Source organism: Tachypleus tridentatus, chromosome 7 (genome assembly GCF_004210375.1).
Source record: "Tachypleus tridentatus isolate NWPU-2018 chromosome 7, ASM421037v1, whole genome shotgun sequence".
Taxonomy (NCBI): Eukaryota; Metazoa; Arthropoda; class Merostomata; order Xiphosura; family Limulidae; genus Tachypleus; species Tachypleus tridentatus.
In genome coordinates, this window is record NC_134831.1 from 146295850 (window position 1) to 146313787 (window position 17938).

The 17938-nt window shown below is 34.3% G+C and overlaps 1 protein-coding gene and 1 long non-coding RNA gene across 6 annotated transcripts in view; one reads left to right on the top strand and one right to left on the bottom strand.

Annotated features, from left to right (window-relative positions):
• LOC143256845 (uncharacterized) overlaps window positions 1-9085 on the top strand; it is a 54061-nt gene extending 44976 nt beyond the window's left edge. Inside the window, exon 3 of one of the 2 annotated variants that reach the window (XR_013031571.1) lies at window positions 8292-9085. This is a non-coding gene — a long non-coding RNA (uncharacterized LOC143256845). Of the gene's footprint in view, window positions 1-3474; window positions 6946-8291 lie in introns of those variants that run through there. The other variant, XR_013031572.1, reaches the window with a different exon arrangement.
• The window catches only part of Mvd (mevalonate diphosphate decarboxylase), a 39568-nt gene continuing 28810 nt past the window's right edge, over window positions 7181-17938 (bottom strand). For all 4 annotated transcript variants that reach the window (XM_076514597.1, XM_076514596.1, XM_076514598.1 and 1 more), the window contains 4 exons: window positions 11030-11152; window positions 10343-10501; window positions 9049-9114; window positions 7181-7553 (listed from right to left, as the gene is read on the bottom strand). In XM_076514597.1, the coding sequence (XP_076370712.1) occupies window positions 7470-7553; window positions 9049-9114; window positions 10343-10501; window positions 11030-11152 (432 nt within the window). In that variant the 3' untranslated portion in view covers window positions 7181-7469. The remainder of the gene's footprint in view (window positions 7554-9048; window positions 9115-10342; window positions 10502-11029; window positions 11153-17938) is intronic.

Consider the following 17938-nt stretch of genomic DNA (forward strand, 5'->3'; position numbering starts at 1 on the left):
TTCGGGATGAATGATAAAATACGAGTGATAAGGATGTCTTCGGGAGAATCATTTTCTGTGTCAATTTGTGGCTTATTTCAAAAGAAGCGATTACTTTATTAACGACAGTGGGATTTGTTTGTTTCTTTTTAGAATTTCGCGTAAGGCTTCACGAGGGCTATCCGCGCTAGTCGTCCCTAATTTAGCAGTGTAAGATTAGAGGAAAGGCAACTAGTCATCACCACCCACCGCCAACTCTGGGCTACTCTTTTACCAATGAATAGTAGGGTTTGACCGCACATTATAACGCCCCCACGGTTGAAAGGGCGAGCATGTTTGGTGTGAGGGGGGATTAGAACTCGCGACCCTCAGATTACGAGACGAGTGTATTAACCACTTGGCCGTGCCGGGCCTAGTTTATTATGGAGTTCAGGTAAAAGATAACGTAACCCTGTTATGTAATTTTATTTATCTATTTTTGGTCACGTTTACAGAAATTAGTAAAGAACAAAAATTTAACGACTTCAACTGGTTTTTAAATATAGGACAATTTATCACTTATCCCTTACTCTGTTATAGCATAAATGTAATGTATAGCCTTAGTTTTGGTAAGGTAAAAATATAACTTACTACTTAATTCTAGTTAACGTCAAAATAAAAATAATTATCTAATTGATTTAATAATAAATGTATTATCAAACTTTACCTAAGAAAATAACCTGTTATACAATTTTAGCTAATGTAGGTAATGTAGTGAAAGTAATAATTAATGTTATATAATATATAACTAATTCTAAATAAATTAATATGTTCTCCATTAATTAAATCCAAATCAAGTAAGAACAAAATTTGTTCTCCAGTTTTAATACGAATATATGCTATTACCTAATTTTAGATACAGTAGTTATTTTACAATTTTGGGGCGAAAATGTGCAGAGGGCTATCTGTGCTCTGCCCATCATGGGTATCGAAATCTGGTTTCTAGCAATACATGTCCACAGAAATACCGTTGTACCACTAGGGGGCATGCGTAAAGATACACATAATTGTTTATAATATAACTTTGAACTGAAGGAACTAGATGGAAGGCAGACTGTCAACAACAACAACAACCACCACCACCGTATCTCGAACAGTGAAATTTGACTGTTACCCCCACATCGCACTAAATGCCCGAAATTACGGAGCTCTATTGTGCAACTATGGGACGTGAACCATAGACCTTCGGATTTACAGTTGGTCACATTAAATAATAGGCTGTACTCAGTCATCTTATTGAAAAATTCAATTCAAAATCTAAGTTTTTACTTTTTGCAGATTTTAAGGACTAACTTTTCACATCTGAGCTCCTCATATAAAGAACATTCTAAAAGAACTCGATGAATATCGAGCACTAGTTTCGTTCATTTTCGCATATGAGTAATACACACGTATATCCGTCATTCTATATCATTTTTCCGTAGTAACTACTTTACAGTGTAACTAAATTCGTTTTATATCAGGGAGATAACATTTGCATACAATAAGCGACATTAAAACATACAATTATTTTGTGTTTATTTCCCTGGGTTTGATTTGTTTGAAGTTTAACACAAAGCGACACAAAAAGGTATCTGTACTTTTCCCACCACTGTTATCAAAACTCGGTTTCTAGTGCTGCACGTCGTAGAAATTCAGCTGTACTACTAGGATTAAAAATCAAATCGTCTTTTTTTTCTCTCTTCCTTTATGGGATCTGTTGGCAATTTCCTTCTTAAATATTTATACTCCCTAACGCTACTATTGTCACACAACATGAAATAAAAGTTGAAGATCGAATTATCCATGCCTACAGTTTTATTTTTAATATTAAATTGAATGAAAAAAACAGTAAATTTCGTAAACTGATAATTATTGGGAGAAGCTAGACTTTTTGAAGGTGTTTGTTTGTCAAACTGGTGATCTGGGCTTTGTCTTTCTAACACCAGTACAGTCCCTTGCAATGTCTGTCGGCTGCTTGGCCTTTAGTTTTTACGACACGTATAGTCTGATCAGTCTAAGGTGCCACTGCGTATAGTAGAAAAAAAATTCATTAGTTTAGGGGGGAGCATAAAACAGTCATAAAAACGTAAAAAATTATCAAACAGAAATATTGATATTTTTTTTCATTTTATTAATATTAACTGTAGCACTGATATACAACCAAAATATGACTTGTTTTATCTAAATCGTTGTACATATGCTTTTGAACCAGTATCTTGTTTGAACAATGATTATTAGAAATTCTCTCATATTACGTTAAAGTTCTGAATAGCTAACTTTCGACCTCAAGCCTCCTCAAACTTTGCATGACAAAAACACATACCACAGATCTCAGGTCGACACCCTTATACAGCCTAATTGACCAATAGCTCTTAAACTTAAGCTGGTAAATATTCCTTATAACTTACCGACAATTTTATAGGTTTTGTTTTTTTAAACAAAAACAACGAGCACTTATCAAGGAAGTGAAAGTTCAAGAACAGTGACGTAATAAGTACCATTAAATAGACCCGCGAATGAAACGTGCTATTACAATGTGGCTAGTTGTGACACCAGAAAAATCAAATTGTCTATATCACTGCCCGAGACGTGCAAAAAGGTATATTTGTGCCAAATCCCATGTAAGTTGGTTGACGTACACATAAATAGTACGCAAAAACCCCAAATTGTGCTTTCCCTGCTGAAATATTAAGCAAAAGACAAAAATCCAAAATGTTCTGGCTGGGAATTGTAAAGAACATATTTGTTCCGAATCTCACCGAAATTACTCGAAATCCTAATATTATGCCTTTTGCGAGTTTCGACTCCCATATGAAGACTCATAAAAGTTGGATGTGATTATTTTATGTCAATGAGTTAGGAGCATGAAAATTTATAATTTTGTCACTTGTCATCTTGATTGCTTTACATCTGACAGTACAGGAACCCAATATAAACATTTTATGGTTGTTTGACATTTCACTTCATACTACCCTTAAAAATACCAAAGTAAAAAAAAAAGGAAGAGGGCATTAGGGCATATTGGACTAAAGTATAACCCTATCAAGTTCTAACTCATTCTGCCTAGAAACGAAGGAATGGTTATGTTTGAAATTATGTGAATAATTAACGCACGAAAAAAATGGTGGAATAAAATGTCATACAAGAAATCAATCGATAACGTTGGCCGTTGCTCTACTCTTGAAATAGCTTAATACAAATTCAAAATAAGTTGATTTTTTTTCCCCCCAATCCTCACCAAACGCCACCATATTACTCTTTGTTTTTGAACGGTTACATTCAAAGCCATACGGCGGTACATACCAGACTAAGCCTAATGTTTAGGAATAGCCCGGCATGTACCGCACAAAATGCCGTCCAAATCGAAAATACTAAATATCTCTATCATGCAGTTATATTTACATTACGTATTATATTTCTAACAGCTTATCGCATTATTCATCCTCAAGTAATACTGTTTACTATTTTTCCTAGGAAATGAAACACGTTGAACTGTTAGACGATAGTGAAGAAATACGATTTTTTCGGGGGCGAAGACGTTACTAAAAACAAACGGTGTTCGCTGTTCTGCGTAAAGATTTCTTTTTTAAAAGAAACAGTAGTACATTCCCTTTCCAATCCCAAAATAACAAACACGAAGCAGGTGAAGAAGATTGAGAAACTGCTACTACGAGATATCGAAACATGTGTTATCCTTGGTATATCCATTCTGTCTACGTAATTCACCAGGCATTAGCCAAACTGGGACACAACGTGATGACTTGTTGCAGGGTTTACGATGAAGATTTATGCACTTACGAGAAATCATTTCAAACATACACTTTAAGAGCACCTTTTGTAATAAAGAAACTCCAAAGCTATGAACAGAATTAATACTTAAACAGTGCATTGCTGAACCTTAAATTCTTGAATTTCTTGGAAAAACTGCCTAGATGGTAATGTTAACTGTGTAACTGAAGTAAACGGTTAAACCGAAGGCCAAAATAATGGTATCCGTGAGGCCGCCGAGGGCGTTCATGAGTTCGGCGAAAGTATTGCTACGTAGGACCCCTCTCTCAATCAATTCTCTCCTTAGATTTCTCAGGCTCCCCACCCTTCGGCCGGATCTCGTATCTGCATCAACCACAAATATGAAATATATCATCACCGTAAACCAATAATGGAAATAATCCAAAAAGACGGTTATAAACACATTCAACTTGCGTAATACTGAACGAAACAAAAATATGTAAACGCTGTACATAATATAAACTTGGAAGAAGGTTATTGCGGGAAAACAGTAAAATGACTGGACAGAAGCACCAATTACGCAGAGAAAAAGAGAGCGACACTAATAAGTGGTCCAGTATGGCCAGGCGGTTTGGGCGCTTGACTCTGAAGATCATGTGTTCGAATCCCTTTCTCACCAAACATACTCGCCCTTTCAACCGCGTGACAGTCATTCCCATCATTCGTTGGTAAAAAAAAAAAAAAAAAAGTAGCCAAGTTGTCAGTGAGAGGTCTTTCACTTTTAAATTAGGGACGGATAGTGCAAATAGCTTTGCGCGAAATTCAGACCGCTGATGCAAAGATTTTATCTCAAATATCATTAAATTACACATATAAAAGACTGATTCTTACATTTTAACCTTAAAAGCCCCAAGTCCATCAAGGATATTAACACTCCAACATTTCCGACAAAAGTCTCCCTCCCCCATTGAAATTTGAAAACGTTTGGGATATTCTGTTTCTCCCATAAACCGACAAATCAAGAATTAAAAGAACGATGTATAACTAATTGAAGAACAATATTAAAATAATTATTGCCTGGTTACCTGTATTCACAACGTTCCAGCCTCACTTAAAATTCGTTATCTGTTGCTGGCTGTAAGCATAATATTAAATTTTATCCACCCTTATAATCGAAATCGGGCAACATTTCTGAAATATTCGTTTCGAAATTTCACTAGCTTTTATGTTGAAATCAATATTATCATGATAATAAAAATAATGATAAAATCGTTAGGTTTCTTGTTGTCCCCCACTGGGACAGCTGCAAGTCTTCGGATTTAGAGCCCAAAAATAAGAGGTTCAATTCCCCTCGATGTGGCTTTGCTACAAGAAACACTTTTCTTAAAGTTAACGGATAATGCAAATTTTTCTGTGGCATTTTAGAAGGAGTAATAAAACAAACATTCTATGGTTTTCAGGAAGAGAAACGCATTGGAATAACTTTCATCTTTAGCAATCAAATGAAAATGGCAGAAATGTTGTGTATTACAGGCTAGTGCAAACAGAATGTTATTTCTCATATCTGTTACTTGACAATGAATGTTTACTAGCTTATTATACACTTTACTGTTTATTTGTTGGAACAGGAATAATGTGTTCTTAAGAAAAGTTGTCATATATTGATGTATCGAATAATCTTTAGTTCAAATAATAATAACAGCTTTCTTGGAGCGTTTGACAGTATCTAAAATATTGCACAAATTTCTAATTCAGAATATTCCTTTTTTTAACTTTTTCCAAATACATGACCAAAGTTGATAACTAATACTTTTAACATTGTTCGGTTTCAGAATTATACATATAAACCAAATTTTGGTTTCGTGAAAGGGTAAGAATTTAGTTGTAACAGTGAAAGTTTATAGAATTGAAATTCTTTGTTAATGCACGGCTGCATAACGTTTCGAAGCTTGAGCCCTTCGATCCATATCTAAGCACGATGAAATATTCGGTCACACGTAACTCTAAATGTATGTTTGTTTTTAAATTTCGCTCAAAGCTACACGAAAGTTATCTACATTAGCTGCCCCTAATTTAGAAGTTAAGACTAAAGTCATCGCCACCTACCAACGATTCTTGGGCTACCCTTTTATCAATGAATAGTGGGATTAACCGTAAATTATAAACACCCCCACGGCTGAAAGGGCGAACATGTTTGGTATGATGGGGATTCGAACATACGACCCTCAGACTGCGAGCCGAGCGCCTTAACCACCTGGCCATGCCGGGCCTAAACGTTGTATCAGAAAGTGTGGGTAATATATCAGAGATAAAACAAATAAACAATTTACTGCTTAAAGGACTCGGGTAAAGATCGAGTTTAGATGAATAAGAAATCAGGCGACAAATCCGAAATTGTTTAATATTTTTCTTACCTCTTGTGTCTGCTAGATTTGAATGTTTTTAAAAAATAATTTTCTACACTAAAAACTTACTGAAATAGGTTTATTTATTAGATAATCCACTAACATGAAACGTATTTTATAATTATGCCTTAACTAGAAAAATACGTTACAGCAGTTTATTATTTCAATGTTTTTTGTTAATACGTTGCTCAATTTTGAATGATTTATTTGCGTTATATTAGGACTAGTCATACATGCAAATTTCTAAAATACTTTGAATAGCAAACAGTACTTTTTCCTTTTTGTTTTGAGAGGGGGAGCCGAAGAAAGTTTTTCTATTCCCCAAACTATAGAGACTACTTTTATAATTTAGTAAACATTTAATTTTCACAAAAACTGACTCTAGTTAATAGCTTTTACTAGTGATATTAAGCTCACTTCGTTGAATGTTAACTTTTAAACTCGTAACCGACCGACTATATTAATTAAAATCAAACAAATTATTGTAAAACACTTGCAAATTTTAAACACAACGTTAATAATTGGTAAAAAGAATGATAAAAAACGAAATTAGCTTGCTATAACTGTTTAAAAAAGTAGGTACCAAAACACTGGCGAAATCTAGGCTATTTCCGCCATCTTTTAACTAAAGTATAAAGTAATATCTTTATATTTCAATGGATCAGAAGGTTTTTTTCGCTTCCAATCCTCGCCAAAAATGTACATTATTAATACTATTTGCCATTCATAGCTATATAGAAAGATAATTAGTTCTTTCTACATTCCAAACTTTCTGGTCATAGTTTTGATTTATTTAAATAAATTTATTCAGTTTGCTGTGCATTAACTCAAAACATGAAGTATGTTTAACTAGAAAAATCAGTTTGTAAGAATAATAATAAAAAAGTTAATTGCTATATATAATTGTAGGCTACAGTGAATCATTTACATGAAACGTGACACACATTAAAACGTACATTGCACAACCTATATAAAAATTGGAACTTTTAGGTGTTAAACACACACACACACACACACACACACAAAGAAATGACAATAAACGGACATTAAAAAGATACAATTTAATTGGCAGTATCAAAGATAAGTGTAAATTAACACATACGTATTACAATGATGACCTGAAAATCTTCAAGATAATCATTAGGTGTAATAAAACTCATGATTACAAAAATGTTAATTTGTTGCCATTTTTGAGACAGGTGAATTTGTTAATGTTTAAATATGAAATTATTTTTAAGGATTATATACCAAATATGTTCCACCACTTCCCATTTTACTAACATGTGCAGTGGTGGTATACATATCCAAAACACAAAATATTGTAGCTGATAAGTGTCAGGTGCACTTTGTCCTCGGCAAACCGTTGGCATCAAGCATTTGTTCAGAAGAGTCATCCACAAGCTCTGGGCCTGAACCAACCTAGAAAAGTAAGAGTTTGCTTGTTACTAAGTGGAATTTTGCACAATGGGCTATCTGTGCAATGCCCACTATGGGCATTAAAACCTGTCTTGTTAGCGTTCTATTTATTGAGACTTAATTGCTGGATATTCAAGGAGGCTTACATATGTTTGTGTATGTTTTATATACATACTTTACAGTTCTACCCTTTAGTATTATTAATATATACATTTTAAACATTTTTAAAGTTTGTTACAGAAACGACATGCAAAAATAGAGAATGAAAAATTATGCACTTTATCAGATATACAAAGCTCCAATAAGGAAGTGCACTACCATATGCAGATAAGCAGCCACAATAAAGACATGCCTTAACAAATGCCTACCCATGCCCTAAATGCCAATTGATAGTTGGACATTCCTGAAACTATAACTCTTATTGACCTTGTTGTAATGCAAAGCTTCACAGACAAGTAGAGAAATGTATAAATAAAGTTTAAAAACACCTGTTACAGATGTTTCCAGAATCCTTTGTACAAACAAAAGTAGATAAGCAGGTTCATTCACACTGTTGGTTTCAACTGGGTGTCCTCCATGAAATTTGAAAGAGTTACTGAGAACACTAAATTTTTATATATAACCTAAATATGTATCAGAATTATACTGACTTAATTACAACACTCAACATTCTAATATTAGATAGTATTTCCGATTACTGTCAGTCTGAGTTTTTTTTTTAACATTATTTTTTTTTTAAAGACACGGGATCGTGAATCATTCACTCTTTCTCCAGAACCAGAAGGATGTGTCATTTTGGATCTGAAAGTCCAGAACAAGCTGGAAACTTTTTTTTTCTAATAGTGTAATTAGCTTAAGTTCAGTATTTACTATTATTTCTTTACTCAGAATAATAATTTTACTTCCAAGTTTAAATTCACTATCCTCACTATAATACTTTAGTTTAAAATCGTGTTTCCAACTTTAAGGATGAAAATTCAATTAAAACCAATTGGAGACGAGCAATTCACTTTTTGTAGGTAACCCCATAAACAGAATATTCCAAATGGTTGTTTACTTGACAGGTAAGAATTATAAAAGATAAAATTGTTTTAAATATTTAAAATCTTATATTAATACTTTTGCTCTTTATTTGTTACTTACAGATACTGGGATAACTTGTGAATTGAATACAAAAATAGTAAAGTACAACTTAAAAAAAAAAAAAAATCAGATTTTCATTTTAACTTTAAAATCCTACAGGTTTTTTTTATCTTCTATGTTAAGAAATAAACTAATTCTTGGCCAATGGTCTAAATGTAAGGAATAATTATATTAAAGAAAATGATTTGAGTACTGACTTCACAGTCATCTGTACAAACATTACAAACAGTAGTTCAGTTACAATCCATACACCATGAGCAAAATCTCTAGAGTACACACAGAATTCAACTGTATATATCTCCGAATAACACCTAAAATCAGTGATTCAAATGTAAAATAATTCAACATTTCCTACCTGTGTGTGTATAATGTACTGAAGTCCATCAGGACAAGGGGTGAATTGAAGACCTTGAATCAACTCCTAAAAACAATTCCATATAGTTAATCTGATATGAATTATTGTTAATTTTAAGTATTGCAACTTATAGAAGTAACACGAAACTAGAACAATTTATTAAAATTACTTCCATATACTGTTTTCTTCAAGCATATATACTATTTCTATTTAATTTAAAAATTTTCTGTCTCATAATAAATAATTGCTGTTTTTTCTATTATAAATTCATTTCTTTACATTTAGAATTTGTTTAAAAAGAATTATTTTTCCTACTGCAAGTTTCTCAGGAAATCCATGCATGAGAATACAACCACAACACTTAGAATCATCCATTAAGAACCAAGGCATTATGGCTTTGCCACCTTGGGCATTGTACACCCCAAGATGCAATATCTGATAAATAACGTGTATTTCAGCTAAGATGTTATATGCTGTATCCAGTCAGTTTGCTAAGCTTTGGCACTGAGTGAAATGCCTCAAATGGTGAAATGCAAACAAGAGATAATACTTGATTCAAGTGCTACTGTACCCACCTCTTACTGGAAAATTATAGTAGGCTCACAAATAGAAATGTAATTAAATTTATTAACAGTCTTACTACTTTGAATCATGTCCATATGACAATAAAAATCATTATTCCTCAAGATCTTTCTCAGATATGACTTTAAGAGAAGCAGAAGGGCCCAAGCATGTATGGAAATAAAAATACTACTACTACATACTTTTTATGTTTGTAGAAAAATAAAAATCTTCATAAATTAAGAAAACATGAAAGAATTAACATCTGTATTATCTGTATTCTGCAAACAATGTAAACCCCAATTATTCTGATCAAAAATATGTAACATACTGTAATAGACTATCAAAATCTGCAGTAAGTACAACAATATCCACTACACTAAATTAAAGATCAGAATCTGCTTCAGTGAGCTGACCAGCATTGGCAAAGTTGTGATTTGTGTGGTTTCTTTCATTATCAGAATTACATATTTTAACATTACATTTAAACTTTTAGCTTACTCTTTTTTTTATTATTATTGTTTTCAGTATCAAATATAATCAATCATTAATATTTCAGACATAGCTCACCTTGCACAGTAACAGGTCATTGTTTACATATTAGTTTATGGTGATTAATTTTAAACCATTACTTTCTTCCACAAGGTACAAATTTTTCAATTTGTATTACAAAAAGTGCTCAGTAAAGTCTAACAGTTTTGTGCATCTTGAAAAAGGAACTTAAGAAACTCACTTGTGATAAAGCAACTGATTGAACAGGAAGTCCCGTGATAAAATGCCTTCCATCAGATGATGAAGGAAAACAGTAACGAATTAAACTTATCACTTCTGGAACACATGGTTCTAAAAGGTACAGACAAGCATTTGGACCTGCATCGAAAGTGTACGCCACCTTCAGAAAAAGTTTTTTCTTTTACTGTTTAATGCTATACTGAATCACTCATTAATATACTAGTATCATAAAATACATGAATGTGTGTTTTATTTACTGATTTTAGTATTTAAAGTTTCAGAAATTAATTTAGGAATCTATTCACAATCAGAAATTTGTTCTAAGTACATACATACATAACTGATAGTAAGTAAAATGTTTAATTTATATGTACTAAACTATGGTGGGGAGATATATAACAACTTGAGTACATCAATTAGGGTTGAAATAACTAAACCACATCTCAACACTCCAAAGTAAATCAAACTGTTACTGACAGTTTAAAACACTGATTTTATTTTACTAATTTTAAGCCCTTGTCTTTAACAGCTTTAGTTACATCCTTCAAATGATGTCTTGCAATCTTCCATTTGTTTTAAATCACAAGTATTAAATATCCAAACTTAACGTACATGTCAAAGGATGATTATTAATAAAAGAAATATTTTAAAAGTGAGAAAAACTCATTTACACTGAAAATATTTTTACCTTTGTCTCACCATAAAAGCTATTGTATTTATGCACAAGCTCCACAATACTCCACGAGGTGTCATTCATGTACTTTATTGGTGGGAATGTGTCTTGACAGATTGCATGAAGTTGATTACTGTCCTTAACAAAAAGGAAATTATACAATGTCATCAGGTCTAACTGTTGATGTATATTTCTTATAAATCACACTTGCTTAACTATTAAATTTTCGAATGTTTCAAAAACACTACTGGTTCGGATGTGGCTAGATACATAGTGTTGATTAAGTGTATGACTCCCAACTCCGTAATTTGTAACTAGAAAACTTTACATATAGAACAGACATATCTGATGTATGGATTATCTACCCTACCTTGTGTCCTTACATCACATGTTAAGAAGGGTTGGTTGGTTTGGTGTTTTATGCACTAATCAGCTAGGCTATCTGTGCCAAATGTCCAGTAAAAGGTTAAAATTAAAAGTAATTTTAGTAAAATTCATAAAAGGAAATTAAGGTTAAAAAAAACAAAAAAACATAAACAGCATTAAAACCAATATTTACATTTAGTCTACAGCAGTAAGAGAAGAACTACAGTAATACAAGTTGTAAAGGGCTTTCTGTAGCATAATTGTAATCATCATAACTCTCCATGAAGACTAAGAAGCAAGTTAAAAAACCACAGTCAGTCACCTGAAGTTAGATTTTCCAGTCCTGGTTTTGAGTTATTTGATGTTATGGCCATTTTCAGAAAGTAATAAAAGTTTTAAAAGACTCATAGCAAAATTTTAATTATAACTTGCCAGGATGACTAATGGGTAGTTCAAACAGCAGTGTTAGTCATCTGAAGTTAGTCCTGGTTTCAAGTTATTTGACATTACAGCCATTTTCTAATTTCAAATCAAACTAGATGGACTTTGATTCTTAAGGGGGAATCACAAGGCCTAATGTGTAAATTAAAAAACCAAACAGCATTAAAAAAAATTAAAAACACTTCCAAGGCAGACAGTGTCACCATCATCAATGATGGTGTGTCTAATGTTATGGATAAACCTTGGGACAGAACATGTTTAAAATGATGCCATTGTTGAGAGTCATAATGACAGTAAGACAGTAAAATGTGGCTTATTGTGATCTGAGCGTTACACAGACAAAACATTAGTCCATCAGTTCCACATAAAAGAAAACTACGAGTTGAAAAACCATGACCAATGCGTAGTCTAGTTAGAATAACTTCCTCTTTCCAATCCTTAGGGAAAGGCAATATGGCCAAAATTCAATATAGGGTTTTATTTGGAGAAGCTTGTTTTCATGTTACTCATTCCAAGTTACCTGTCAACTGGCACGGAGCCGAGCTATGAATACAGGACCATAGTCCATGTATGGAATAAGCATAGCGATGATAGTGTTAGAGCAGATAGACTTAGCTGCAGTGTCGGCGAGTTTGTTCCCGTGAATACCAATGTGGCCCAGTATACAAAAAAACTGGATAGAAGTAGATGTTAAAGAGAAAATGGGCCAGTTGGTTTTGAATATCAGCGAGAACAGGGTGTGAACTAACGTGAAGCAATTCCAGGGCCAGAAGAGAACTAAGAGAGTCAGTATAAATAGTGCAGTTTGAGTACTGTTTAGCTTCTATGTGAACCACAACAAACCATGGCAGAGCCCACACAGTCTCCTAATTTTAAACCATCTGTATAAATAGGAATGGAAGGATGGTTCGAAGGATATTCAGCAAATAACAGACAGTATTTCCAATCGAAAGTGTCTTCTTTTCTTCTCAGATAACTTAAAGATAGGTCACATTTGAGGACTCTAAGAAGCCATGGTGGAATGGGTTGACCAGTGGATAAAGCAATGTTATTCAAGGACAGACCCAATTCATCCAACTGTGCCTGGATATTAAAGCCAAAAGGAGCAATGGCAGATCATCTGTTCTGAAAAAGTATGGCCCACTAGAAAGGAATACACAACCACAGGTGGGATGCTTTGGTAAGGAATGAAGTTTCAAAGCATATAGTAAAGACAATCGCAAATGGTGGAGGTGCAAAGAAGGTTCATGAGACTATGTATAAGCTTTGAACTGGGGAAGTGCAGAAAGCCCCAGTGCAGAGCCAAAGTCCTTGATGATGAATGGGGTCCAGCATCTTTAAGGCCGAGGTTCTGGCAGAGCCACAGACCAGTTTGGATCAAATAAAGGCACAATATATCTTTAGCATAGAACATTGATCTGCTCCCCAGGTGGTGGAAAAGAGAACACAGAGTATGTTTAGTGCTCTTGTACATTTGACCCATAGCTGCTTGATGTGTAGTATAAAGGTCAGATTACAGTTAAAGATAAGCCCCAAGAACTTAGTCGCAAGGACCACAGGCAGCACAACTTCACTGATATGGAGTTCAGGATAAGGGTGAATACCCCGTTGGCAGCAAAAGTGCATGCATATGGTTTTAGAGAGAGAGAAGCTAACGCCATTTGGCGTGGTCCACTTCAATGAACGACTGAGGGCAGTCTGTACCTGCTGCTCAATATACCTCATGTTTGACGACTGAGATGAGATGTGAAAGTCGTTGACATAGAGCCCATTTGCAACAGTGAGAGGGAGTTGTTCATTGATGGCATTAATCTTTTTACTGAAAAGTGTGACACTCAAAACACAGTCCTGATGGACTCCAAGTTCGTGTAGAAAAGAACAGGAAAGTGTCAATCCCACACGAACATGGAATCTCCTGTCCATTAAAAATTAATAAAAATGAACAAATGGCCACAAAACCCATATATATGGAGGTCTTGCAAAATGCCATACCTTCATGTTGTATCATAAGCCTTCTCAATGTCCAAGAATACTGATACAAGATGTTGTCGTCTGAGAAAGGCTTCTCTGATTGATGTTTCAAGTTGAATCAGGTGGTCCATGGTGGATAGCTATCCACCAAGTGTGGGTTCGACACTTTCCCATTCTTTTCTACAGAGACAGCTCATCAAAGCAATTGGATGGTAGTTTGAAGGAATTTTAAGATCCCACCCAGGCTTAGTGAAAGGTAGGACAATAGCCTGGTGCCAGGCATCAGGAAAAACATTTTCTGCCATATCTGGTTAAAAACAATCAGAAGAATAGCAAGAGAAGTAGGAGACTGATGGCACAGCATTTGATAGTGTACATCATCAGATACAAATGATGTATTGCCAGACCAATGAAGGGCCAGTTTGAGTACCACCAGTGTAAAGGGACAATTATAGTTATAGAGACAATCAGCTCAAAAGGAAAGAGGTGATCACTCTGCCTTTGTCTTGATGGCTAAGGTGGAGGAGGAAGCAGAAGTGCTAGATACCTGGAAAAAGCTTTCACCTAGAGTATCAGCAATGCTCTGGGTATCAGCTACTTCCTGGCCATCAGAGGGCAAGATCAAGAGGGGGACAGAAGTATATTGCCCACTGACCTTTTGAATCATGTCTCATGCAACTTTGGAACTAGTGGTAGAAGATATGCTGGTTGTGAACTTTATCCAAGACTCCTTCTAGCTTTGACGTCTTACCGACTGAGCATGTGCATAGGCCTGCTGGAAAGCGATGTGGTGTGGGATACCAACAAAAAGTATCCCAGGCTTGTTTTTACGCCTTCCTGTCATGTGGCAGGAAGGATTCCATCACGGACAAGTGGAAAAGGTGTCGAGGTTTTAGAAATACATTGAGCAGCTCCTTGTATAATACAGTCAGGTACTGCTGCCACACAGTCGTATATTGATGGCTTACAGACAATGGCAGGATCAAGTTCTGCAAGAGCAGTGAAAGAGGACCAGTTTGCTTGATCCAGTTTCCATCAGAGCATGCAGGTCAGGTGGCATCAACTACTGCCAGTCTCTCAAAATTAAGAAAATGATCACTGCCTTGGGGATTATTGTCAACACTCCATGAGAAATGGGAAAATAATGAAGGGGAGCAAATTGAGAGATCAATAGCAATAAAGGACTGACTAGGTACATGAAAGTAAGTAGAAGAACCAATATTGAAAAGAGAAAGGTTTTGATCAGAGAGCACAAGCTCTATGGAGCAATTCCTCCTATCAATATTTAAAGGGGAGACAGCAACTGTTCAATGAGATCATCAAGATCTGTTTGATTATAGGTCTCTCCAGGCAACAAGCAGAGAGAACAAACAGTGATGGTACAAACCCAAGGAAACATGGATGGCTATGGCCTCCAAGGGTGTGTCAAATGGCAAAGACAGAGTGGGCACATGCTAATCAACCAACAGTGTCATCCCAACAAGCACTCATCCATCACATAGCTTGTCATTTTTGTACAAAGAAGGTGATTCCCCTTCCAAATAATAATAACCCTCCTACTCTCCACGTTCCTCACCACCTTTCACTTATGCCATCAGCTCTCCTCACACAGGTAAAGTGCAGTTAAATTTTCATTTATTGTGCTTATAGTTTTTGTGGTTGACTTTATGCATGTAAATATTATTATACAGATATAAATAAGCAATATTTTTATTTAAAATGCTTCATAATGCGTAATTTTTGGAGGTCTGCAACAGATTAATTTAATTTACAGTATTTTTTATCGGAAAAATTGATTCGGTTTTCAAACAGCCTTCTGGAACGGATTGAGTTTGAGAACCGAGGTACCACTGTACCCATCTACTCGAGCACTGATTGGCTGACAAGCACAGATGACGTAACTATGGATTCCCCAATATACCCAGTATGGAGAAGCACCGCACTCAAACTATTGGTAGACGTCGGAGGTACAAATATTTTTTATTATTTCAAGCACAGACATGATTATTGCAAGTAGCCATTTGGACTATGTCTTTTATTTATTATCAAAATTTATTTGTATCTCACTAGAAATTTTCTTTTCACCACTTTCAAACCCTAGGGGAACAATTTTATCACTTTATTATATAGGCCTATATAATATATAATAATTTGGGAGTTGCAACAAGTCGTAATTTTTGTCTGTATGAGAGTATAGTCGTAATGTATACACCAAAATCGTAATTACACTCAAATCTTAATGGTTGGCATCTCTGCACATTTATGTTTTGTTAAAATCACAAGATGTGTGGTTATACAATTTGTACTTTTACAAAATGATGGGAACAGAAGATAAAAAAGGGTTAACAAAATTCTACACTGCTTACTGTTAGTTCTGTTTTTTGTTATATTTTATCTTGCAAGTTTTGATTTTTTTTCAGTAGCTTTATTTGTACATTATTTTTGACAAAATAAAATGTGCATTTTTGAACATATTTCGTCAAGATTTTTTTAGAAAGTATTCTACAGGATAAATTATTAGGTTGTTTAAAAAATAAATAACAGACTTAAAATTTTAGCTGTAATAAGAACAAAATAAATTCAAAAGCAATTTTGTTAATCAAAATAGGAACCTAACAAATCTATACACTTTTGCCAATGAAACACAAGATTACTTGTACCATGATGATAAAACTCTGAAGTCCTAGAATTCAAAAAATTCTTAAAAGCCATTCCCTGCTGCTGCTCTGATGTTGAATCATTTGCCCTGTAAAAAGTTGTCCAAATATTTGAAAAAGTGGTATTTAGTGGGTTATAGGTGTGGGGAGTAAGGAAGATGAAGCAATGTTTCATAGCCCATTTTATTGAACTTCTGCAGAGTTATTTGAGCACCATGTGGCTGAGCATTATCATAAAGCAAGATTGGTCCTCTTCAACTGACTAATGCTGGACTTTTTTCACACAACGTTCTAAGAATTTCTTCCAATTCTTGACAGTAAACCTCTACAGTGATATTCTGGCCCTGGTTGAGCAAACTGTAATGGATAATACTGGGAATAGACCACCATACAATGACAATAATCTTCTGTTGGTGCAACTTTGGCTTCAGGAAGTGTTTTGGAGCCCCCATCTGGTTAAACCACAAATCACTTTCTGTTGTCATAAAGGATCCACTTTTTGTCACAAGTGACAATTCTATCACAGTACAGTTTAAAATGGCAATTTTTTCTGATTTTCACAATGTTTGTGTGGACCCATTTGTCAAGCTTTTTCACTTTTCCAATTTACTAAAGATGTTCCATAATTGTGGAAATTCTAAAACCCAATCCTTGTGTCATTTTTCAAGCAGTTTGGCATGGGTTTCTTTCCACTAATACTCTCAGTTAGCCCTTTTCAACAGTAGAAGGAGATCCTCTTTTACAAAACTTTTGGCATAAAAGCTGTACTATACATTCAGAGGTGGTTCCTTTGCCCCATGCTTGGTTGATATTGCAAGCTGTTTGTGATTTATCTTGATCAAGTTTGATTTCATGCAAAAAAAGATGCAATTAATGATGGGGAAAAACCAAGTTGTGCAAGAGTTTGAAATATTGGAAATAAAGTTTTAGAATAAAAGTACTAACAATATAAGAAAGCTTTAGTTTTTCAATGGTATATACGAAGTTGTAAAAATGACAGGTTTCTTATCCCAATAAATGACTTAAGTTTTAGTATAGAAACCCACCATTAATTTTCAAAGAAATAAAGATATGGTACAGTGAGCAGAATTAATTTAATTTTTTCAATGTCAGCAAAAAAAATCACACACTGTGGATAACATAATGTCTGTCTATAATACTTGTATTACATAATAACATATGCATACTGTCTTAACATATACAATCAGTGAAAGATCCACGTTTGTTTACAAGTAACATTGAGTCAAATGTGATAAGTGAGCATGCAATACAAACAATGGGACTTTTTTAAATAAAAGGTAGGTAGGTTGGTATTTCATGTTTATTGGATCAAAGCTACTTGGCTATCTGTGCCAAACAAGATGTAGTATACTATAATAGTATATGGAAATTATGGTAAAAATACATAAAATTAAGACCTGCCACGAAGACTGAAGCATTAAGTTCAAACTTGCTGTCAGACACCTGAAGTTAGATTTAAATAAAGATA